Source organism: Bison bison, unplaced genomic scaffold (genome assembly GCF_000754665.1).
Source record: "Bison bison bison isolate TAMUID 2011002044 unplaced genomic scaffold, Bison_UMD1.0 scf7180017864037, whole genome shotgun sequence".
Lineage (NCBI taxonomy): Eukaryota > Metazoa > Chordata > Mammalia > Artiodactyla > Bovidae > Bison > Bison bison.
Window position 1 is genome coordinate 695,759 of NW_011494609.1, and position 23,845 is coordinate 719,603.

General features: G+C 46.6%; 1 protein-coding gene across 4 annotated transcripts in view; it reads left to right on the forward strand.

Annotated features, from left to right (window-relative positions):
* ERG (v-ets avian erythroblastosis virus E26 oncogene homolog) overlaps positions 1-19,405 on the forward strand; it is a 134,953-nt gene extending 115,548 nt beyond the window's left edge. For 3 of the 4 annotated variants that reach the window (XM_010834816.1, XM_010834817.1, XM_010834819.1), the window contains 4 exons: positions 6,679-6,747; positions 7,410-7,466; positions 8,123-8,170; positions 17,505-19,295. In XM_010834816.1, coding sequence (XP_010833118.1) covers positions 6,679-6,747; positions 7,410-7,466; positions 8,123-8,170; positions 17,505-18,025 — 695 coding nt within the window. In that variant the 3' untranslated portion in view covers positions 18,026-19,295. Of the gene's footprint in view, positions 1-6,678; positions 6,748-7,409; positions 7,467-8,122; positions 8,171-17,504 lie in introns of all 4 variants that reach the window. The other variant, XM_010834818.1, reaches the window with a different exon arrangement.
* Positions 19,406-23,845: the final 4,440 nt, after the last annotated feature.

The window sequence follows — 23,845 nt, forward strand, 5'->3', positions numbered from 1 at the left end:
GTCATGCAGCAAATCCCCGCTGGCTGCCTGGGGTACACATGGTGATGCATCTGTTTCAGCGCTGCTGTCTCAGCCCGTCCAACCCTCTCCTTCCCTCACTGTGTCCACACGTCTCTTCTCCGTGTCCGAGTCTCCACTGCTGCCCTGCATGTAGGTTCATCAGCACCATCTGGAGCGTCCAGGTGTCAGAGAGGAGAGTGGCTGGGAGGACCATGCTGGGACACCCCAGGGAGACACAAGGGTGGCTAACGCTCATTCACCTGGCGAAACCCTGATCACGCACTTTCCTTCCATCTGTCATCCGAACGTGACTTGGAAGAGACTCAGATTTGTACCAAAATACCTGTTTTGAGGATTGCCGCTGTGATTCTGAAAGGAGATGTAAATATTGGTGTCTGAGATATCTACGAAGAATTCAAATCAGAGCAAACGAGCCAGAGAGCTGTTTGCTGTCAGACAGACTGAGAGATTTGAACCTGGGGAGAGTAGACTTGCTTGTACACTTGGGGTGGACCCGCGGTCAGCCTTCCAGGGCTGACTTTGCAGTGGTGCGGTTGGAGAAGGTCGTGATGGCTTGGGAGGGGTTGGGGAGGGGCCGACAGGTGGTGCAGCGGTCCCTGGGAGAAGGGGTCTCTGGGAATCTGACCGTGTGCCTGTGGTCAGTGGGCTTCTTTCAGAAGAGGTGGTTGCTGACTCTTTCCTGGGGAGAGGTCCTTGGGGATAGAGGCCTGAGTTCCCATTGCCCTGCACCCTTGGCTTGCAGCGTCTGTCCATGTCTCTGATCTCACACTCACGGAGACAGAGGACTCCTGCCTCCCATCCACCTGTCCTGCCATGTCCAGCGTCCTGATGCTCCCTCGTACCTGCTTCCTTTCCTTCCTTCTTCAGCACCCAGCCCTTGGCGGCCTGCCCCACCTTCCCTTCCCTCTTGTCACAGTCCGTCTCCCCGAGTCGATCCTGTATTCCGGAGTTCCTTTGCGGCCTGCCCTGTCCAGTGGCTGCATCCTTTCAGTTCCCCCGACAATCAGCCGGGACCACCCGGTGACCTTACAAGATAACACACGATGGACAACATACTCCTTTGTTCAAGCTTCAGCCCCTCTTCCCGTGCTTGTTCCTATTTATTCATTTCCAAACTGTCCTGATTCAGAATGCACCCTCTTTCGTGATCCCTTTGTTGAATTAGCATGTCGATGAGTCTGGCCACTCCTCTTGGAAAATCCTAGCACATGGGCAGATCCGTTTACATTCTTTTTTTGTGATCGCATTTCATGGCATCACATGCGTTTCTCTGAGAGTCAGTTATTATTACCAGAAGTCCTTTCCCATCTTCCCCAGAGGCACCCTCCTCCTTTTTTGCTGAGTGCACGCCTTTTGGGGATGATGGCCCCTTGAGGCCTCAAGGGGCATAGAGACAAGTCTGACTGGGGGAAACTTGCAGGCTGGCTTTTGACCTCACGTAAGCCCTGCCTGGTACCTTGGGCACAGTGTACGTGAAAGCTCTGGTGTAAGCCCAGGACGATCTGTAACCCTACCCGCTCCTCCATCACCATGGCAACCCATGCACCGTGATACACATCTAGGATGTTGTTGAAAGAGAGTAGAGTCTTGGGTCTGCAAGCGCAGCCTTGACTTTGGCTTTTGAGCTGGTGCTCTTCAAGCATGTCTCGGAATCTGCAATGATTCCTCCTTCAGGGTTTGCAGCACAGTGCCCGCCAGCATCTCCAGTCACAGCAAGACCACACAGCTAATGCCCTGTCTCCTCAGATGAGCCTGCAGCACATGGCTGAAAATGCATTCTTGCCTTTGCCCTGACTCTGCTATAACCACAGACCTGCAAACCTGGTTGAGAAGGGAAGGTGAAATGCAGCCCCTCCACCCCCCCCCACCTGCCGCCAGATCGCCATGCCTTTGACAGAGGAGTTTAGAAGACTGTAGGGAGAGCTGGAGGAGAACGAGAGAGGGTAATTTCATCACGGTAGTAGGCTTTACTGTAAAAATCCCATGCATTAAGTGGGAGTTTAGAGATTAGTTTTGGGCCACAGCTCTTGGTCTTTGTGTCTTTGCCGTAAGCATCCAAGCTCATTGCGAGCTGGCAGAATCCATCCTTTCACATCCAGCACAGCCTGGGACCTCCAGAGTTGCTTCGAACATGTGGCATGGGTCCTGCAGAGGGAGGGTAAGCCCTCTCACGAGCCAAGTTCTGGTCCTTTAAAGTGGCGGGTGGACTTGAAGAGGGCTAGTGGGGCTATTCAGTGATCCTGTTGAAAAGAGAACATAAAACTTGGTGAACCTAATCTTGCAAGAAGGACAGCAAGGATGCTGTCTTACATCGTTGATGTCTAGAGGAGGGAGCAATGGTGGGGAGGAGTCTCATTCAGAATCAGGAACTGATCTTGTTGCTGTTCAGTCACTAAGTCATGTGCGACTCTTTGCGACCCCATGGACTGCCGTATACCAGGCTCTTCTGTCCTCCACTATCTCCCGGAGTTTGCTCAAATTTATGTCCATTGAGTCAGTGATGCCATCCAACCATCTCATCCTCTGCTGCCCCCTTCTCCTTTGGCCTTCAATCTTTCCAAGAATCAGGGTCTTTTCCAATGAGTCAGCTCTTCGCATCAGGTGGCTAAAGTATTGGGGCTTCAGCTTCAGCTTCAGCATCAGTCCTTCCAGTGAATGTTCAGGGTTGATTTCCTTTAGCGTTGACTGGTTTGATCTCCTTGCAGTCCAAGGGACTCTCAAGAGTCTGCTCCAGCACGACAGTTATCTTAACTCCCAGGACATAAGCAAAGATGCCGGGGGGAAGGAGCCAGCAGTAGTCACAGTCCTTCTTTGTAGCTTCATGGTTTTTGGTCTAAATCATGGCAGAGAACATACTTCTTTGGTACCTTCAGCTGCCTCTGGAATGGTTCTTATAAAACTCAGTTTTAAAACAGAGTCTGTTAAAGAAATAAAAAGAGCAGAACCCATGCCAGAAAGCAGCCTTTCCTGGCACAGACCTTCTGCCAAGTTTATGAGTTAATGGCCTTGAAGATCAAAATGGAAGAGAAATGAAGGGTGGGTTGAAATGACCACCAAAGTGACATGTAACTGTGTTCTTACTCAAAGTCTTATGATCCACTAATCCATCAGGGGCAAATAGCAAATGTACACGGTGTCATAATTTTTCAAGCAACCAAGGAACAGAACTGCTCAAAACTGGCTCTGCTTTGAGGTTGTGTAGCTGCTGGCGAGGTCACTGAAATGGTCGTCTTTCGTCTCAGCCAGGCTTGGTTCAACATTCCCCAGTGTCATATCCCACAGGAGGGGGCTCGGGGCCCCCACGGCACATGATCAGTAGCTGATAAGACAGCCCCAGGGCAGAATTTCATGAACAAAAACAAAGCTCCACTTATCTTCCGTGGCAATATGCTCACGAGCACATTAATCATTGTTCATGTAAACATCTCAAGTTCTTGGCTAAGAATCAGGCTTGGAGTTGTTTAGGTCCTGACTGATTTTCGAGGCAGGATGGGACATGGTTGTGCATGCTAAGAAGGACTTCACGAAGACAGAGTCTTAAAATATTTTTCTATTCGTGGCTTGGTGCTTGATTTCTTCCAGGTCCATTTCACGGGCAGTCTTATGTTTAAGATAGTAGCAGACTCACCGACGGACACTGGCTACTAATTGCATTCATGTGCTCATATTTCAGGCAAAAGCATTCAATCTAGAACTTGGTCCTCTCATTATTGGCATTCACAGACTCAGATAGCGTTTCTGAAATAATTATCTGGAGGAACACAGGTTTGTAGAAAAGAAAAATGGAAACTGTCTAGAACAGGCTTTCTCAAACTTCAGCGTACAGCCAAGTCAACAGAGATCTTGTTTTGAAATTGAAGTATCGTTGATTTAGAATGTCATGATATTTTCTGGTTTACAGAAAAAAGTGATTCAGTTTTATATATATGTGTGTGTGTGTGTGTGTACATATATATACCTACACATATATTATTTTTCTGATTCTTCTCTCCTATAAGTTTTTACAAAATACTGAGTATAGTTCCCTGTGCTGTACAGTAGGTCCTTGTTGGTTCTCTGTTTTATTTTTAGTGGTGTGTATATGTTAATCTCCTAATTTATCCCTCCCCCACCTTAGGAAACCATAAGCTTGTTTTCTATGTCTGTGGGTCTATTTCTATTTTGTATATAAGCTCCTTTGTATCATTTTTTTTAAGATTCCATATGTAAGTGATATCATATATTTGCCTTTCTCTGTCTGCTGCTAAGTCGCTTCAGTCGTGTCCGACTCCGTGCGACCCCACAGGCGGCAGCCCACCAGGCTCCTCCGTCCCTGGGATTCTCCGTCTGGCTTACTTCAGTAGAGTGCTAATCCCTAGGTCCTTCTATGTTACTGCAAACGGCATAATTTAATCCTTTCTTATTGCTGAGTAATATTCCATTGTGTGTTTCCCTGGTGGCTCGGTGGTACAGAATCCACCTGCCAATGCAGGAGACGCAGGCTTGATCCCTGGGTCAGAAAGATCCCCTAGAGAAGAAAATGGAAATCCACTCCAGTGTTCTTGCCTGGGAAATCCCATGGACAGAGGAGCCTGGCGGGCTATGGTCCACAGGGTTGCAAAAGAGTCAGACACGACTTAGCAACTAAGCAGCATCCATACTGCGTCGCACACGTGCACCACGTCTTCTGTATCCATTTGTCAGTCACTGGACATTTAGGCTGCTTCCGTGTCTTGGCTGTTGTGAGTAGTGCTGCTAAGAACTGTGGAGTGCACGTATCTTTTTTAATTATGGTTTTCTCCCGACATATCCCCAGGAGTGGGATTGCAGGGTCATATCTGGTAAAATGCAGATTCTAATTCAGTAGATCTAGAGTGAGATTCTGCATTTATAACAAGCTCCCAGATGTTACCAGTACTGCTGGTCTGTGGAGAAACGAGGACCTGGAACATATTTCTGGATTCTCTTGCTTTTTCACTCCTGTTAGAAGTGAAAGGGCTTCCAGATAGAAGCCCTGTTGTCGTGTGACTTTCTGCTCCTGTAGTGGGCAAAGATACTGTTACAATTGCCCTCCTAGATTTTTCTTTCTGAGACAGTTCTCAAATTGCAACTCTGGCTAACCATTATCTAGACCAAATGCAACTCACTGAGAATCCGTGTGCAAATACCCCCAGCGACGTAAGTTGAAATTTAGTGGTAAATTGATAGCAGCTGAAGATTTAACTCCCCTGTGTAATCCCAGCATCATAAAAATGAGAATCCAAGGCACTGGGTGGGAACCGCTTCCAGTCCCAAAATACAAAAATGCTAGTGGAGAGGGAGTGGTGCGCAGCAGCAGAGAAAGTGATCAAGCTCAACCAAAGCTCTGGAGAGTAGGATTTCACAGACCACACCAGTCGAGATGGTCGTAGCCAAACAGACCAAATGAATTAAGGCAATTCTGTGTTGGATTTCACGTTGCATTTCACTGCTTGTCTCTCTGGGACAGGAAAATGGAAAGAGACATGTCTTTTGAAACATAATCAAGCTTTTTGAAGACGGACCCACCAAATGGCCAATTGTGAACCAAGTTTAAAATCTCTCCACATGAGAGTTTATAGCCATCTCCAGGTGTCTGGAGCAGGACACCTGCTCCAGGACGTGGGTATGGCTTTCAGCTGGCCCAGTGACACATGGCATTGAACCGAGACCTACCAATCCAGGAAGATGTAGATGTGAAATGGCTCTGTCATAAGACTGCATACACCAATAGCTTTACATAGGCACAGTCAGTAAGAGCATGCATAATAACATTTCTGGAATATATTTTAAAGGAAACTTAAAACGACTTACAGTCATAATCATAATAGAGCTTGCACGGAGGGTGCTGAAATATAATTATTCAATTTGCATATGCAAAGTGTGATGAAGGTTTATGGGACAAGTGACAGTACATTATAAATACAAAAAAAAATCATTGGCATATACTTCAGTTCTATGATCACTGCTAATATGTTGTGGGGGCAATACTATTTCAGTCTTACCGATGACTTCATGCGATTCCTTTTAGGGAAATCCTAAATTCATTTGGAGCAGGAGAAAAAGTAGACATTTGCACAGAAAAAGAGCTAGTCCCTTAAGACTGATTGAATAAAAGTGGATGAGGGGGATTGAGGGGTGGCTGAGAGAGGCAGGTGGCAAATAAAGAAGGCAGTACTCGCTTCCGAGGAAGGAGAGGAAAGAACACGAATGCCATTTGGTGGATTTAGGGTCCGGCCTCGAGCAGGTATCAGTTCATTCATACATACCGCAGGCTGTGTTTCAGACGGGTCATGCATGTAATAACAGGGTGATGGACTTCAGTCAGCTCAAGCTGGAAGCAAAACTAATAGATGGTAAGAAACTTGATACGGTCTTGACTGTGACTGTAGTGAGTTATCTTAGGGGAGTCCACCAGCTCCGAGAGAATCTGTCCATGGGAGTTCTCAGATTAATGGGTGAAAATGGGTTAGATCGATAAAAGACACAGAGTTATCTTTTGTAAATGAAACATAAATCTCATGAAACCCAGGTTGAATGTTTCTTTGGATCACTGGGTTTTCTCACTTCTTCTAATAAACACAAACTTTAAAAAGCATACAAAATAGCTATTATCAAGCCACATCATTGATCTTTTAGTCATTTTATTTGTCTTTACAGATTTACCTTACGAACCACCCAGGAGATCTGCCTGGACCAGCCATGGCCACCCCGCGCCCCAGTCGAAAGGTACGGTGTTGGTTCCTGCTGCCTTGAACCCTCTCATCACCAGGCAGTGGGTAACTCTTGATGGAGTACATGATCATTTCTTTAGCCAGTTTGTGCTTTTTCAACATACAACATGTGTGTCCCTTTGGCCCCAAAGTGCAACTGATCTTTAAATGCAATGATTCATTCTCTTTGGGGGTTAGACGTATTTCTAGAACAGAAAGAAGTGAACAATGTGATGTATTTCCACATGAACAAATACATGTCTCATGGGATGCTTTGAGTACAGATTCAACGCCAGGTCATTTCCCAATCTTGGCCATGTTTAAAGTATTCCTTGCTTTATTTTATTTTCCTAGTAATTTCCTTTTATCTATTTATTTTAGAGGGCGATTCATTTTCATTTGTTTTGTAAACCATCTCAAATTTTCTTTTTAGTTTTGGAAAAAATGGGGCACAAATAAAATTTTAAAATAAGTTAGAGGGCCTTTGTTTTGCTACTACGTTTACATTTGATTTTGTTTTTGGAAAAATTTTCCTTACTCTAAGATGCTTCTTATCATAAGAATAGGACTCTTTTGTTCATAACTAAGATAACTGGTAGAATGATGAACAGCAGCACCAAAATCTAGTAGTCAAACACAAGTTATGGCTAATTGTCTCTTTCATTTTTGGATTTTCAGCTGCTCAGCCGTCTCCTTCCACAGTGCCCAAAACTGAAGACCAGCGTCCTCAGCTAGGTATGTTTCAGGGAGCCTCATTATGGTCATAAAAGAAGAAATGGTCTGGCAGCATCTTTCTAAAATGTGTCACTTTCTAAATGAAATTAATGTTCCTTTGTCTTCTTTGGGACTGTTCCATATGTAAAATGGGCACCAAACTACCATTCTACTCAATTGGAAATGATTGAGTTTTTGCTAAACCATTTACAAAATCCATGCAGTAAATATGGAAAATACATTCCGTCTGCACCCAGCTTCTTTGTGTCCTGGGAATTATTTGACTTTTACCTTCCAGACCACATACAACAACATCAGCCCAGAAATGCAGTGGAATGTTTCTGCTGCCAGCGCGCTGAGCAACACAGCCAGTATTGTCCTGGGGACCGTGGGGGACTGAGGACATTTGCCCTGTTTATGTTCTGGGATGGAGAGAGGCCTGGACTGGATGTCAGGAACCCCAAAGCAAATCTGAGCTCAGCCACCAGCTAGGAGATCTTTACCTCGAAGCCTGTCTCAGATCCGTGTAACATCGTCTCTAATACAGGAAGTGGTGCTGGGGAACTTCGGTGTGAGAGGCATTGTCAGCTCTAAAATCTGAAAACACCAGCAGGTCAGCATCATTCTTGCAGTTACATGCCACCTGCTCCCAACCATGTCTTTTCTTTTTGCTGCAGATCCTTACCAGATTCTTGGACCCACAAGTAGCCGCCTTGCGAATCCAGGTGAGACACTGCTCATGGTTTTGCTCTTACAAAGTTATCTTTTGGGCAGGAGCGATATTGAACGTTGAACCTGAGTAGCCAAAGAAATCCCTTCCACTGAACAAATTTAAGTTGTAAGTTTCACTGGATTACTTGCCTAAATGGCAAATAAAAGGGTTGGGTTATAAACTTTAAGATTTAGCTTCAGCGAAGAGCATCCTTACTTAATCCAAGTTGTTTCAGCTTCCTGGGGCTGCTCTGACCAAGTACTACAGGCTGGGGGCTTAGACATCAGACATTTATTGTTTCCTGGTTCTAGAGGCTTGCGTGTGCGCTAAGTCCCTTTAGTTGTGTCTGACTCTTTGCGACCCACCAGGCTCCTCTGTCCGAGGGGATTCTCCAGGCAAGAATGCTGGGGTGGGTTGCCATGCCCTCCTCCAGGGGATCTTCTCAACCCAGGGATCTAACCCAAGTCTCGTACGTCTCCCCATCCGCAGGCAGGTTCTTTACCACTAGCGCCACCTGGGAAGTACTAGAGGCCTGAAGTCCAAAATCAAGTTGTCAGGGTTCTTTCCCTCTGTGGGCCATGGAGAAGAATCTGTTCAAGACTTCTCCTTGGCTTGCAGATGGCCATCTTTGCCTGCATCTCCTTACTTCTGTATGTTATCTCTGTGCCCAAACTCCCATTTCTACCAGGACCCTAGTCAACCTGGATTAGAGCCCATGCAAATGACATTACTTTAACTTGATTACCCCTCTAAAGATCCTAGTCCCAATGATGTCACATTCCAAGGTATGAGCAAACCCGACATATGAATTAGCGGGGAGGAGGACCACACTTCAGCCCATCACACAGCAGATAAAATAATATCTTAAAAAAAAAAGAACCTAATGACAACCATAAGACTTCAAACTTAGGCTCATGGTCATTGAATGGCCTGTGTCTGAACTCAGATGCCAGAAGAAAGCACAGATCCTTAATCGCCCAGTTGTAGCCCATCCCTTGCCAAGGGCTGTCACCTGGCACCATGCCTCGGTGCCAGCCAGGTTGTTTGATTTGTTTGTGTTCGGGTCAGAACCAGCTGTGCTGGCATCCACTTCAGAAGTGCACAGCATATGCTGCATATTCTCAACAGCAACTTCAGATGCCAAGATGTCACAGGCATGTTGGAAATCCCAGCTGGAATGTGTATTGCCTAAACGTTGAGGCCAAAACAGGGTTAGAAACGGGAAAATGTAGATTCTGTGTAAATCCCCACAAGGGAATCTATAGTTTGGAAAACATAAAATATCATTATTGGGAGTTCTGCATCTTTGACGCTGAAGTTTAGTTAATGGTAACTGTGCAGTAAATGTTTTTTAAACAGCAGAGAATTGAACGGGTCTGTTTTGTTTATTGCATTAAATCCAGGCATAGCCCAGGTGCTCAAAAATTATTTGCCAAATAAATGAATTCAAGGAGTAACAAGATACTCTCCTTGACTCTCAAGGAGCTTCCACGGACACAGGTCTCCTCGGCATCCACCTGGTGGCTGCGTCCCCTGGGTCTGTTCCACGGACACAGGTCTCCTCGGCATCCACCTGGTGACTGCGTCTCCTGGGTTGGTTCTTACACCTGTGTGCAGCTTCTGTTTGCAGCTGCCTCCATTGTTTTTCAGTCGCTCAGTCCTGTCTGACTCTGCAACCCCATGGACTGCAGCACACCAGGCTTCCTTGTTCTTCACTGTCTCCCGGAGCTTACTCAAACTCATGTCCATTGAGCTGATGATGCCATCCGACCATCTCATCCTCTGTCATCCCCTTCTCCTCCTACCTTCAATCTTTCCCAGCATCAGGGTCTCTTCCAATGAGTCAGTTCTTCGCATCAGGTGGCCAAATTATTGGAGCTTCAGCTTCAGCATCAGTCCTTCCAATGGATATACAGGATTGATTTCCTTTAGGATGGACTGGTTGGATCTCCTTGAAGTCCAAGGGACTCTGAAGAGTCTTCTCCAACACCACAGTTCAAAAGCATCAATTCTTTGGTGCTCAGCCTTCTTTATGGTCCAACTCTCACATCCATACTTGACTACTGGAAAAACCGTAGCTTTGACTACATGGACCTTTGTCAGCAGAATGATGTCCCTGCTTTTTATTATGCTGTCTAGGTTTATCATATCTTTTCTTCCAAGAACAAAGCGTCTTTTAATTTCATAGCTTCAGTCACCATCTGCAGTGACTTTGGAGCCCAAGAAAAGAAAGTCCACTGTTTCCATTTTTTACCCATCTATTTGCCATGAAGTGATGTGACTGGATGCCATGATCTTAGCTTTTTGAGTGTTGTGTTTTAAGCCAGCTATTTCACTCTCCTCTTCCACCTTCATCCATAACCAGTCACATAAAAACCATTACTGTGTTTTGAGATGATGATTATCAGTCAGGTTTCAGGAAGACTAATCTGGCATGAGCGTTCAGGAGAGATTAGAAAGGGGGAAAGGGCGGAAGCTGGAACGCTCTGGGAACGTTCATACAATAATGTGAAATAACAATCCAATAGCTCCCCTTCCCCCCCGGCCGTATCACGCCTGGGCAAATGCTTGTCTCGGAACACCATGGTCTTCCTCCTGCAGAAGGGGAATCGGAGGTCCCGATGAATGAGCTAACTTCTCCTGGGTCATGCAGCCCACCAGAAGAGAGGCCAGATTTGAACCTCAACTCTCTGCCTCCAAAATCTGCTTTAATATTTTCCGGCCCCTCCACTGCCACTGAGCGAGCATGGAAGAGGGAGCTCTTGGAGAATGAGGACCCAGAGAAAAGAAAGGAAGGATTGCCATTCAAACAGCTGCTTCGGTGCTTGGGATGGGGCTGCAGTCAAGGATAGAGGGCAGGAACCTGTCCAGCAGCATAAACAAAACCAGTCCGGCCCTTTCACCCCCCAAGATGGGCTAAGTGAAATGTATATAGGTCTGTGCCCATGGTGTCACAGATAAAGGTGGCGCTTGGTTGGTGACTTGAAGCCAAAGAAAGCTGTGGCCCCTTAGCAGAGGGCTTAGTGCCTGGGGATGCCCACAGTGCATAGAGGGACTTGTAGGCAGAGCACTCACTGGCCTGGGGAAATGGAAGATGTCTTGGTACCTAATAGCAACGCTGGCATCGTAAGCCAAGGCTGCACTTTATTGCACTAAGACTGTGTCTGCTGGGTCTGGGGAAAGTGGCAACATCCAACTTTTTTTTTTAAGATTTTTTTTTTTTTTATGTGGCCATTGTAAAGTCCTTTTTGAATTTGTTACAATATTCCTTCTGTTTTATGTTTTGGGGTGGGTTTTTTTGGCCTCGAGGCATGTGGAGTCTTAGCTCCCTGGCCAGGGATTGAACCTGCAGTCTCCCTGCATTAGAAGGCGAAATCTTAACCACTGGACTGCTAGGGAAATCCCAACATCCAACTTCTGACTTGAAGATAAAGACTTCTCTTACTTAGTTTATAATGAATTGGGCTTCCCTGGTGGCTCAGATGATAAGGAATCAGCCTGCAATGCAGGTGACTCGCAGGAAACCCAGGTTTGATCCCTGGGTGGGGAAGATCCAATGAAGAAGAGAATGGCAACCCACTCCAATATTCTTGCCTAGGAAATCCCACGGGCAGAGGAGCCTGGCGGGCTTCGGTCCGTGGGGTCGCAAAGAGTCGCACACGAATGAGCGACTTTTCTCTGTCTCTCCTTAGGCTGTATGTCAGTTACATTCATGGGGCGCCCCGCTCCTAAAACAAGAATGTCTTTTACCCTGCTGTAAATGAGAATGTTTCTTCCTGTTTGGTTCTGGTTGCCCGGTCTCTGATAAATAAATCCTTCACCACTTGAGACTGCTGTCTCTGCTCTCCACACAATGCAGACTTTAAAAACCATTTTAAATGAAAAGATGACCTCACGTGATGTGAATGCCCAAAATGATAACCGCATCTCCACATCTCCCTCCCAAATATGCATTTGGTGTGCAGTGTGGACCACATTTCTCCTGCTGGGACGAGTGTGTCCTTGCACTATGGAGTCCTGGATCAGATATTAGCAACACCGCCCCTTTACACCCCATCAGAGTGGCTGAGTGTTTCCCACGGCTCCTGTGATGAACAGAAATTGCCTGTCCGGGAAAGTGTTTCCTTGGGAACAAGAGTTCACTGGCTCCCTTGGGGCTCACTGGGGAGTCTTTAATGGTGAGCGTGAAAGTGGAACCTGCTCCAGGCAGGGCCAGAGACCAGTGTTAGGGATGTTTTGGCATCGGATAGGAGGTGGGAGTGTCCAGTCTTCTACTGAGACTTACCAACCGCAGGTCCAGGGAGGGGACAAAGGACCCGAAGGGCCTGTGGAGGTGTGTGCAGAACCCAGGCCTCAAAGCAAGACTGGAGTCCAGGTTCCAACCCTTGCTGACCTCCAGCAAGATCAGTCACTCTGCCTCTTGGGCTCTGATTCCTCATCCCTGCTGTGGGGTGTCACATAGTTCTGGGAAGCAAGGGATTAAATAAACACATGGAAAGTCTTCAGAATGATGCCTGGTACTAGTCAGCTTCCAGGGACACTGGCCAGCCCTGAGAACACCACCATTCCCAGCTTCTGTCCTGCCAGCCTGCGATTTTTTGGGAGGAAGGAGGGTGGTTGGTTTCCTTTGGTGTCTCCTGTTTGTGGGCAAGGGAGGTACCTTTCGTTAAACCCTGGTTTCCACCTCAGACAGATCATGATCCGAGCACTTATGCGCTGAGTTTATCTTCATAGTGATCCTGCAAGGTAGTAGTATAATACTACCATGTTGATAGTATTGCATCTCCCCATTCTGCAGACAGGGACACTGAGGCACAGACAGCCGGGCGAGCCACCCCAAGTCCCGTTAAGAGGCAGAGCCAGGATTCAGCTGAGACGGTGCTGATTCCAAAGGGGTGCTTCCAGCCCCTCTGCTTCCCTGTCCCCCCACCCACCCGCCACCAGTCCTGTCTGAGCCACCCTGAGCCTTGACAAAGCCTTCTACCTGGGACACACGCCTGCCGCCCTGATCTTGACGTGGTGGTGGGGGGGTCCAGGCTGTGCACTTAGGTTTTTCTGCAGCACCTCCAGCTACTGCAGAAAGCCCGAAGGTCGGCCCCCGCGGTGCCTGCTGGGCCCCCCTCTGCTTTATTTACGGTTCTCTCCCTCCATCAGCTGGGGGCCGAGGGTCCTCCTTGGGACCCCACCTCCTGTTTGCCCCATGGCTGCTGAGTCACTCCCAGCTGTGCTTTTCTCTGTGGTTTATAAACCGTTTAGATGTTTTGCCCTTTTCTGTTGCCCAGTCTGTACCTCTGTGCTATGGTGTTTCTCTTCTTTTCTTTTTAATTTATTTTTTTTATTGAAGGATAGCTGCTTTGCAGAATTTTGTTGTTTTCTGCCAAACCTCAACATGAATCAGCTATATAAATATATATATACACATACATACATATATCCCCTCCCTTTTGAACCTCTGTCTTCTTTTCTTTGAATCGGAGACGACAGTCCTCTCCCAGAATTAAAGGCTTGCCTTTTGTCTTCTTCGAAGCCACACTCCAGGCCCCTTCATCCCACTGGGCCTTCGTGTAAGTGGGCAGCCAACAGGCTTGGATTCCCTCTTTCCCCAATCTTGCCTTTTAGTTAATTACCCTGGACAAACCTAGGACAAAAGTAGCTACTCTTTACTGATGTTTCAAAGGAGGTTATCAGGATAGAAGAGAAAAGAGATGTAAAGAGTTTTTTTTTTTTTTCCAAAGAAGGTGATTCTTGAGGTGCAGATGATGAGGCTGTTGGATGGACAGTTGGTCTTAAAAGAGCTTCTGCTTTTACTTGTTGGTTTGGCCGGTGAGATACCCACTCTTAGACTACCTAAATCTTAGGTATTCGTGTTTTGGAATCTCTATTCTATCTTCTAATACACACTTTTAGCACACAGTCTCACTATTTTGACAGTAAAAGAAGAGTTTAATAAACGGCTTTTGAAATTCTGCAGCCATGAATAACTTGTTTAATTTACCATCGACTAACTCCTCAGCAAATATTGTGCCCCCTTGAGCAGTCAAGCAGAGCAAGCAGATCTGCTATAGACTGTGAAGGCAGTGGGTGTTGTTACATCACGTTGAACAGTTAATGAGCTTGACATAATGCTGCATTTGATAGCGTCTGCTTAAACAGCGGGGCTTCCTCGTGGCTCAGTGGTAAAGAACTCACCTGCCAATTCAGGAGACGGGGATTCCATCCCTGGTGCAGGAAGATCCCTGGAGAAGGAAATGGCAACCCACTCCGGAATTCTTGCCTGGGAAATCTCTTGGATAGGGGAGCCTGGAGGGCTGCAGTCCATGAGGTTGCAAAAAGCCAGACATGACTTAGTGACTAAAGAACAATGACTGAAACATTAATTGATTTATATTTATGGCTGTTATTTTTTGGTAAGGAAGCAGATGAATTTTATTTTGAAGATGTCTTATTCCCACATGCCCTTGAAAGGCTCAGAGGTCAAGCCCCTGTGTCTTAAGGGCTGATGGTAAAATAGTCAAAGGAGACATCCCTCGTCCATCCTTTGACCCTTCAGTTTCCGGCCAGGAACTTAGGCCCCCAACTTACTATTTCTTTAGAAACAGGACAGGTGAGAAAGCACTTTTCTCTGCCATTTTTCTCTTACACACGTTTATAAAAGAAGTGAGTGAGCGACAGATTCCCAAGAGACAACGCCAAGGTTTGAAGAGATGATAAATATAATTTTGGCTGTTTAGGAAAGTCTGTGTATTTTATACAAAATCTGTGGGATTGCTCTCTCTCTGGGAGGAGGTTGACAGTGAATATCTATTTTCAAACAACTCTGTGTTTATATTGAAACATATGTTAGATTGTTTAAATCAAAAATCCATGTTTTTCCCTATTCCCAAGTCATATATGAAATTTTTTTTCAAGTAGTAATCCTTTAGTTACAATATGTATACTAAAACCATATGGTTTTCTCAAACAGCTCTTTGTATTTTTAAAAATGCATATTAATGAAATGTTGGGGGCAGCAAAAGTTGATTGAGAACAGTTTGAATATGTGGCCCCCAAAAAGCAAAGACTTTACATTGCGATGAACTACAAGCTGTTAATACATTTCAAATGTGTTGCTAGAGTGAAAAAATGCTAATTTTCCAGAACGTATTCAGAAAAGGCTGACCTTTCTCACGATGCTATCGTAGGGATAGATTCACAGACATATCCACTGCATACAGCCAATGTGGAAACAAAGATTTATGAGCTGGGCCGTTTATCTGGGGAGCTTGTGGACAGGATTTAGAGAAAGCAAATTTATAATTGATTTTTACGTTTCATCAATTCCCTGAAGAGTTGGCAGAGTTCCTTTAATCATTTTATCATATCTGTTGGTATTTACTCATAGTGTAACAAAAGGTCATCTCTTTGGTAACAAGCCCAAGGTGGTATCTGGGAACTGGGGAGGAAAGACCTGCCTCTTACCTGTTTTCAAAACTTCTAAAACCTGCTTAAAGCATCTTAGCTTCTCCTGGTCACAGTCTGATTGTTGGTATTTGCATGCTTCTCTCTCTAAGGGAGCCATCAGTCATCCTGAAGTATTGTAATGTAGAGGTTAGAATGATGTGCCTGGATGTTTCTCTGAATTTAATAAAACCTAAAAGCCACATCGCTAGACCCCCAGTGGGATCAAGAGAGCTGTGTGGACACCCAGTCAAATGAGATCTTGTTGACTCAGTTGCAGCCTCATTCTGCTCCCAGGAGGACTCGCACTCACTCATGGTTGCAGCGTTTTCATCTGAAAACTCTGCTTAACCCAACTGGCGTTGCAACGCAGGGGCAACACGTGGATTTCCGTTACAATGCATTTGCCTAAATACTGGAAATGGGTGATCTGGTTTGAGACATAGCCAACTTTTTTTTCTGAACTTCCTCATTTTGAGTGGGTTAATTCTGTTCTAGGAAAAGTTTTGACAGAATGGCTTTCTGCGTGCCAGCCCCGTGTTATGTTAGAAATAACGGTGTTTACTTCCATTCTCTACTTTTTCCATAAACTTTTCGACGTTCATTTCCTAAATCTGACTTTTATTATTCGACTTGACCTAGCCAACATAAATGGTACTAAGTCATTATTGCCAGCTACATAATGGCGCTTTCTGTCTCACAAAAGAGGAAAATTAAGTCTTCCCAGCCCCAAAACACAAAGTTGACCTGGCTGCTCTTCTAAGGAAGACAGAAATGAAGGAAACTGACTTGAACTCTGCCCCTTTCTGGAATTCTTTGCATTCCCGAAAGGACTTGGATCAGCCTCTAGATCTGCCTGGTCATCACCAAGGATCATCATCTTAGGCCAGTTCCTTAGATGCGGAGCTTGGGCTAAGCATACTTGGGCAGGTGATTCATGAAGGGTACATTCTCGAGGGAGAGGATGCCGGAGACCTCAGGGGAGAGATTAAGGAAGCTTGTGGCCTTAGCTGGGCTTCCCAGGTGGCACTAGTCGTAAAGGGTCCACCTGCCAATGGAGGAGACATAAGAGACGTGGGTTTGATCCCTGGATCGGGAAGATGCCCTGAAGGAGAGCATGGCAACCCACTCCAGTATTCTCGCCTGGAGAATCCCCTGGACAGAGGAGCCTGGCGGGCTGCAGTCCATGGGGTCACAGAGAGTCGGACACGACTGAGCCACTGAGTGTGCATGCATGTGACCTTAGCTGGAACCTTGCTTCAGTCTGACCCCATCCATGCTAAGTCCCAGGCATGACCAGCATCACAGAATCGGTCCCTCTTTGAGGCCAGGGGGCTGACCTCTGGAGTTCTTTGTCAGTCCATCAGGCCGTGGGCTACCTGAGGGGGTGGGAGGGAAGGGTTTGAGGCAGCTCCAGTTTCGGCCAAGGGCAGTTCTCTGGAGAAGGGGGTGGTGGTGCTGGGGGACAAGAGCGGCCAATGCCCCCAGCCCAGAGGGATGGGCACACAGCCTGCTAAAGGAACTCTGCGTGGGGTTTTCCAGGTGGCACTAGTGGTTAAGAATCCACCTGCCAGTGCAGGAGACACAAGGGATGCTGGTTCAATCCCTGGGTCGGGGAGATCCCCTAGAGAAGGGATGACTACCCACTGCAGTATTCTTGGGCTTTCCTGGTGGCTCAGATGGTCTAAAGAATCTGCCTGCAATGTGAGAGACCTAGGTTCAGAACTCTGGGTTGGGAAGATGCCCTGGAGGAGGAGGGCATGGCAACCCCACTCCAGTATTCTTGCCTGGAGAACCCCATGGACAGAGGGGCCTTGGCGGGCTGCAGTTGCTGGGGCCGCAGAGAGTCGGACCCGGCTGTGCACACGGTGTTCTCACAGATGTTCCGTTTCCTTTCCCCACCTCCTCAGGGAGCGGGCAGATCCAGCTTTGGCAGTTCCTGCTGGAGCTTCTGTCTGACAGCTCCAATTCCAACTGCATCACCTGGGAAGGCACCAACGGGGAGTTCAAGATGACCGACCCGGACGAGGTGGCGCGGCGCTGGGGGGAGCGGAAGAGCAAGCCCAACATGAACTATGACAAGCTCAGCCGGGCCCTCCGCTACTACTACGACAAGAACATCATGACCAAAGTCCACGGGAAGCGCTATGCCTACAAGTTCGACTTCCACGGGATCGCCCAGGCCCTGCAGCCCCACCCCCCGGAGTCCTCTCTGTACAAGTACCCCTCGGACCTCCCCTACATGGGCTCCTATCACGCCCACCCGCAGAAGATGAACTTTGTCGCCCCCCATCCTCCGGCCCTCCCCGTGACGTCATCCAGTTTTTTCGCCGCCCCGAACCCATACTGGAATTCACCCACGGGAGGGATCTACCCCAGCGCTAGGCTCCCAGCCAGCCATATGCCTTCGCATCTGGGCACTTACTACTAAAGCCCCTGAGAGAGGCCTTTCCCAGCACCTGTGTAGAGACCCATCCATTACTACAAACTCTTATCCGAGACCACGAATCAGAAGTGCCTCAAGGGAAATGCGAAAGCCCGACTGGGGCAGGGGGAGAGATCCAGAGACTCTGAGTGGGAGGGACTTACTAAACCATGACTACAGAGATAAAAAGGATGCTACCTGTGTACGCGGACAGGTAATCTGTGGACCGACCTTGTAAAAGACATTGCAAGTAGAAGCGTGATGTCATAAGGACAAAGTGCCAAAGAAAACGTTCAGAAGACGTGTATAAACCTTTAGAATAGTCTTTGGGAATCCTGCTAGTGCATTAAGCGGGGATTAAACTCAAGCAATAGATACCACACAGTCTGGACCTAACATGCCATTTCTAATGTCATTGGAAGGAAAACTACCTGTATTTAAAAAGAGAAACATATCAAACACAGGAGAGAGAGGACAGGGAGACTATGGTAGCCCATCGATGGACACTGTTAACGGAACTCATCAGCATCTGCTGTCTTGGGTGAAACCAGATTCTTAGAACAACCCGAGGCTTCCAACTCCTTGACGATAAGACAGGAACTCTGTGTCACAGGGCGGGACTGAGCATGTGTGTGGAGAGAGGGCACGTGGGTGTGGATGGAGGAGGCGGGAGAGGAAGAAACGGGGGGAGGAGGAGGGAAGGACTGGGAAGGGAGCTTCTTGAGCCATGAAGACTGGACTTGGGATGGTGTTGGTTCTTCGGAGAGCTGAGCCGAGGAGATGTGAGGCTTCGTGCGGTCAGTGTTGTACCAAATCCAGTGTTAGGAAGACGGACACAGCGTGATGGGGGCGGGGCACGGATGGTAGGAGAACGCAGAAACAAAATCATGCATCTCTTTTTGTCTTGTTTTGTTTGTTTATCAAAAGAAAAACTGTAACTGGAATTGTCTGATATTTAAAAAGAAACATTCAGGACCTCATCCTTAGGCGGGGGTGCTCTGCTGTCCACGGGGTCAGGTAAGCGCTAGCCTTCTCGGCTACCCCAGTCTGAAATCGCCTGGGTGTCGGGGGTGAGGCAGCCTCCAGTTTTCCTTTTGAGTCGCGAACGCTGTGCGTTTGTCAGAATGAAGTATGCAAGTCAGTGGTTTGTTTTTTTGTTTTTTGTTTTTTCCTTTTTATATAATAATTATATAACTTATGCATTTATACACTACGAGTTGATCTCGGCCAGCCAAAGATACACAACACAAGAGACAATCAATGATCTAATGTGGCCTTGAACTTTAACTCTGTATGCTTAATGTTTACAATATGAAGTTACTAGTTCTTAGAATGCAGAATGTATGTAATAAAATAAGCTTGGCCTAGCATGGCAAATCAGATTTACACAGGAGTCTGCCTTTGCACTTTTTTATTTTAAAGTGACTCAGATTGTTTAATAGAAACTTGTGCTGCGTGGGGGTGGGTTTGGTATTAGAGGTTTCCTTTGTCCGGGAACTCGTGCAAGGGAGTGCCAAGGACTTAGCACATTTGGCACCTGAATGGTGTGGGCCTCTCCGGGGCCTTCTTGCCAGCTCGCCCTGTCTAGAGCAGGAGGACCAAAGGTTTAGCCTGGGAGCCTCCAGACTCAGGCCCAGAGTGGAAAGAGGCCTCTGAAGCTGGGGTGGTCATTGATAAACTCCAGATCCTCATCCAGTCACAAATCACCCTTCCTTCCTGCATTAAAGTGTCTATTGCATGGTGAACACACACTTGTTCCCGGCACAAACTGTGTTGTTGTTGGTAAATAAAGCATCACAGCAGCAGTGTCTCCCTTGAACGAGACCAGGGACGGCTTCTAAATTCACCATCTGGCTTCTCTGTCAGAGGCTCTCACTGGGTAGCCTGTGGCCTTGACCTTCCCACACCAGGATAATCTGGGTACCCTGGTCTGGGATTTTTACCAGTCCTGAGCCTGACATGTGATCAGATACTGTTTATGTCTCTGATCTGAAGTCCATCACCCTTGACATCTTTTCTCTCCTGAGGATGGAGCCTCAGCCAGGGTGAAGGTGGTTAGGTGAAGCCTTAGCCGAGGTGAAGGAGAGCCGGGATGCAGGGCCATGTGAGAGGGAGCAAGCCTCAGCAGCTCCCCAGCCCGAGTCGGTTTCTGAATTGGCCCATCTCCGAGCTGTCTGGGGGCTTATTTTGCACTCTGTAATCCTTTTGCGATGATTAAATGACGTTGCCAAACCTCTGAGCTCTGAATATTTTGGCAGTGGTCTCTAAAGCTGGTAGGATCCGATTACCAAAGCTGCAGACATTCGGCATTACTTGAATTAAAAGAAATCCAACTATCCATCAATTACGGCAGCTTGGGAAAGGCCTGCAAAGTGCCTGCGCCTCCTTGGGGAAGATAAATAAGTAAAAGCATAAAAGCTGGCAGCCAGGGGTGACCCACACTGTTTTAATGGAAAAGATCACTCATTTTTATTTTGGAATGCAAAGTTGAAGCACACCTACGTTCTGCATACAAATAGCCATTTACTCCGATAATCACTCAGTTCCCCTCTTTCAGGATCGTGTCATGAGCAAAATAATAAAAACAAGGCAGGCTTTTCATATTCAACTTTAACAGATGTTCTCATTTATGGTTCCCCCACCTCCCTCTCCCACCCACCCCCCATTCAAATTATTAGCAAACTTTATGACCAGCATGAGCAACTGGGATCATTTTAGATAACATAATAATGCTGAGTTCTCCCAAATAATTCCTCAATGATATCCTAAAATAACATTCACTCTCTGCTCCTGTAGAACTGAAATCCAAAGCAGTCTCCAGTTGGTATTCATGATGACATCAAGAGTGTCTTCCCTCTGCTGCCCCCATCTCTTGATTTGCTCTGAGGTACACACACGATTCCTACAGAATTTCCCTTCTGTTGGCAAGAGATAGGACCCTTGTTTCCTGTTTTAAATGTCAGCCTTTTGGGATTTGTGTATGATGGAATCTCTGCAGATTCCCAGATCTCAGTCAAGACTTCATTTTTGCTCCCAGTTGGATGTCCTTGCTGTGTGTCAGAAGGGTTCATGATGAAGTGATCTGTCAGGACTGATGCAGGTAGAGCGCTTTCCACTCCTTCAAAGCTCTTCAGCACTGCTGCAGCTCCTGCCACCTGGGTCCAAGGGTCTCGAGCAGCGTCCCATGGATGAACGATGCTGCAGGGACTGCTGACACCTGGGACGTGGGCAGTGATTGCAGATGGGGAGAGCATAGAGGCCCCACGGGCCACTGCACTGACCTTTAACCTGTGTTTAAGGGAAGCATCGTTTTTACCTGTCTTCCACCATGCCGCCCAAATAGAGGTTCTGAGATGACGACTCGGAGAGTGAAAAGCACTTTGGGTTACTCCAAGGTATATCACATTTCCATTCCTTCTTTTTTATCTTAACCTGGGTTTAAAAAATATTGGTGAAATGTTTTCATGTCAAATGGGGAAATGGCTATAGAAATCAAGTATTAAAAATAACTAGAAGGTCTTCATCTTAGCATAGAGCAGCAGTGCTCTAAGTGGGGTCCCAGGGGGCTGCAGGAGCCTCACCTGGAACTTGTTAGAAAAGCAAATTTTCAGGTCCCACCACAGACATGCTGAATAGGAAACTCTGGTGGTGAGGCTCAGCCATTAGGTCTCACACACCTTACAGGTGATTTGGAAGCATGTTGAAGTTTGGGAGTCACTGCAACAGAAAAAAGATAATCTGTGTCTATGTGTGGGGATGGTCAGTGTGAAATCTCAATGTCATAACTGTTTTTTTTTTTTTTTCCTGTGGCCACATGAAAAGCAGCCATCAGGGAAACCAGTTTACTCTGAAAGTGTCATTCAGAGTTATGCTCCCTCTGAACAACTCTCCTTCCTACTGTTAACTCACCCATGTGTATTAGTTATCTCCTGTGAGTAACTGCTGCTGCTACTGCTAAGTCGCTTCAGTCGTGCCCGACTCTGTGCGACCCCATAGATGGCAGCCCACCAGGCTCTGCTGTCCCTGGGATTCTCCAGGCAAGAACACTGGAGTGGGTTGCCATTGCCTTCTCCATTGTGTGAAAGTGAAAATTGAAAGTGAAGTCGCTCAGTCGTATCCGACTTGTAGCGACCCCATGGACTGCAGCCTACCAGGCTCCTCCATCCATGGGATTTTCTAGGCAAGAGTACTGGAGTGGCTTGCCATTGCCTTCTCTGCCTGTAAGTAACAAATTACCACAAATTCAGCAGTTGGAAACAACACACGTCTATTATCTTCACAGTTTCTATGGGTCAGGCATGCAAGCATAGCCTAGCTGGGTCTTCCACTCAGGGTCTCAACAGGTTGAAATCAAGGAGTCAGCCAGGACTGTGATCTTCTCTGGGGATGGGGTCCTTTTCCAAGCTCACTGGTTGCTAGCAGAATTTAGTTCCTTGCAGTTGTAGGACTGAAGTCCTGTTTCCTTACTGGCCATCACCAGGGACCACACTTAAGTTTTAGAAACCACTTGAGGATCTTGCCACATGGCCCTCTCCACAAGACAGTTGCTTCTTCAAGGCCAGCAGGAGAACCTCTCTCACTTCAAAGCTCTCTGGCTTTTAAGTGCTCAACTTGACTAGATCAGGCCCACCCAGGAGAATCTCCATTTTTACTAACTCGAAGTCTACTGATTAGGGGTCTTAGTTATATCTTCAAAACTCCTTTTGCAATAGATGTAACCTAATCAAGGGAGTGATAACTGATCATGTTCACAGGTCCTGTTCACAGTAGAGTGGATTCTACAAGGCATGTATACCAGGAGTTGGGAATCTTAGGAGCTGTCTTAGAATTCGGCTTAAAACCGTAGATATTCTGCCTATCTTCTAGCATTTTCTAAAATCCTTTGGCCAATCAAACCTCTCAAAAACACACATTGCTCAAAAGGCCAACCCCCTCTCAGCAGCACTATGTGCCTGAAGCCATGGGCACCGTGGCAGCTTCTCCCACTGGCAATACAGACTTCATGGAATAAGTCTGTAGATCTTAATCTGGCCAGTCTGAAAACATTTATGTTGAAAATGTAGGGGCATATACTAATTTTTTCATAGTATTTACATATTCTTTTGATTCTATTGAAAAAGCAGCCCAACACCATCCTGTATGGAAATCACTGTGCAAACTCTCCTAACTTATAATTTTTATCTTAATTTTATAAAATGAAATGGCTTCATCTGTTTTCTTATAAAAGATTTTGACAAATATTATGTTTTTTTAAAGCAGGTCATAATATTAATTGATTATCATTTGTGTCAGATCTTGTTGAATTAAAAGACTTACATGCAGTAAGCATGTTAAATGTAAGAACTTTATGGAAAAAGAGATAGGAATTTTTCATGACTCATGGATAGATACACATAGCATGTTGCCTGAAGAAAATAATACAAAAATGGTAGCTAGGATTTCATTAGGAGAGGACTTCATAAAACGGTTTTGAGGTTTTACAAGGTCATGACTGGTTGAGCACAGTCAAAGAGTACTGATTAAAAGATCAATACCCATCTGAAGGATAGGTCATGGGGACAGGCTCCAGGCCTCTGCCCTTGACTTTATTCATACCTTACTAAGGCGAAGAGTTGACTCATTGGAAAAGGCTCTGATGCTGGGAGGGATTGGGGGCAGGAGGAAAAGGGGACGACAGAGGATGAGATGGCTGGATGGCATCACTGACTCGATGGATGTGAGTCTGAGTGAACTCCGGAAGTTGGTGATGGACAGGGAGGCCTGGCGTGCTGTGATTCATGGGGTCACAAAGAGTCGGACACGACTGAGCGACTGAACTGACTGACT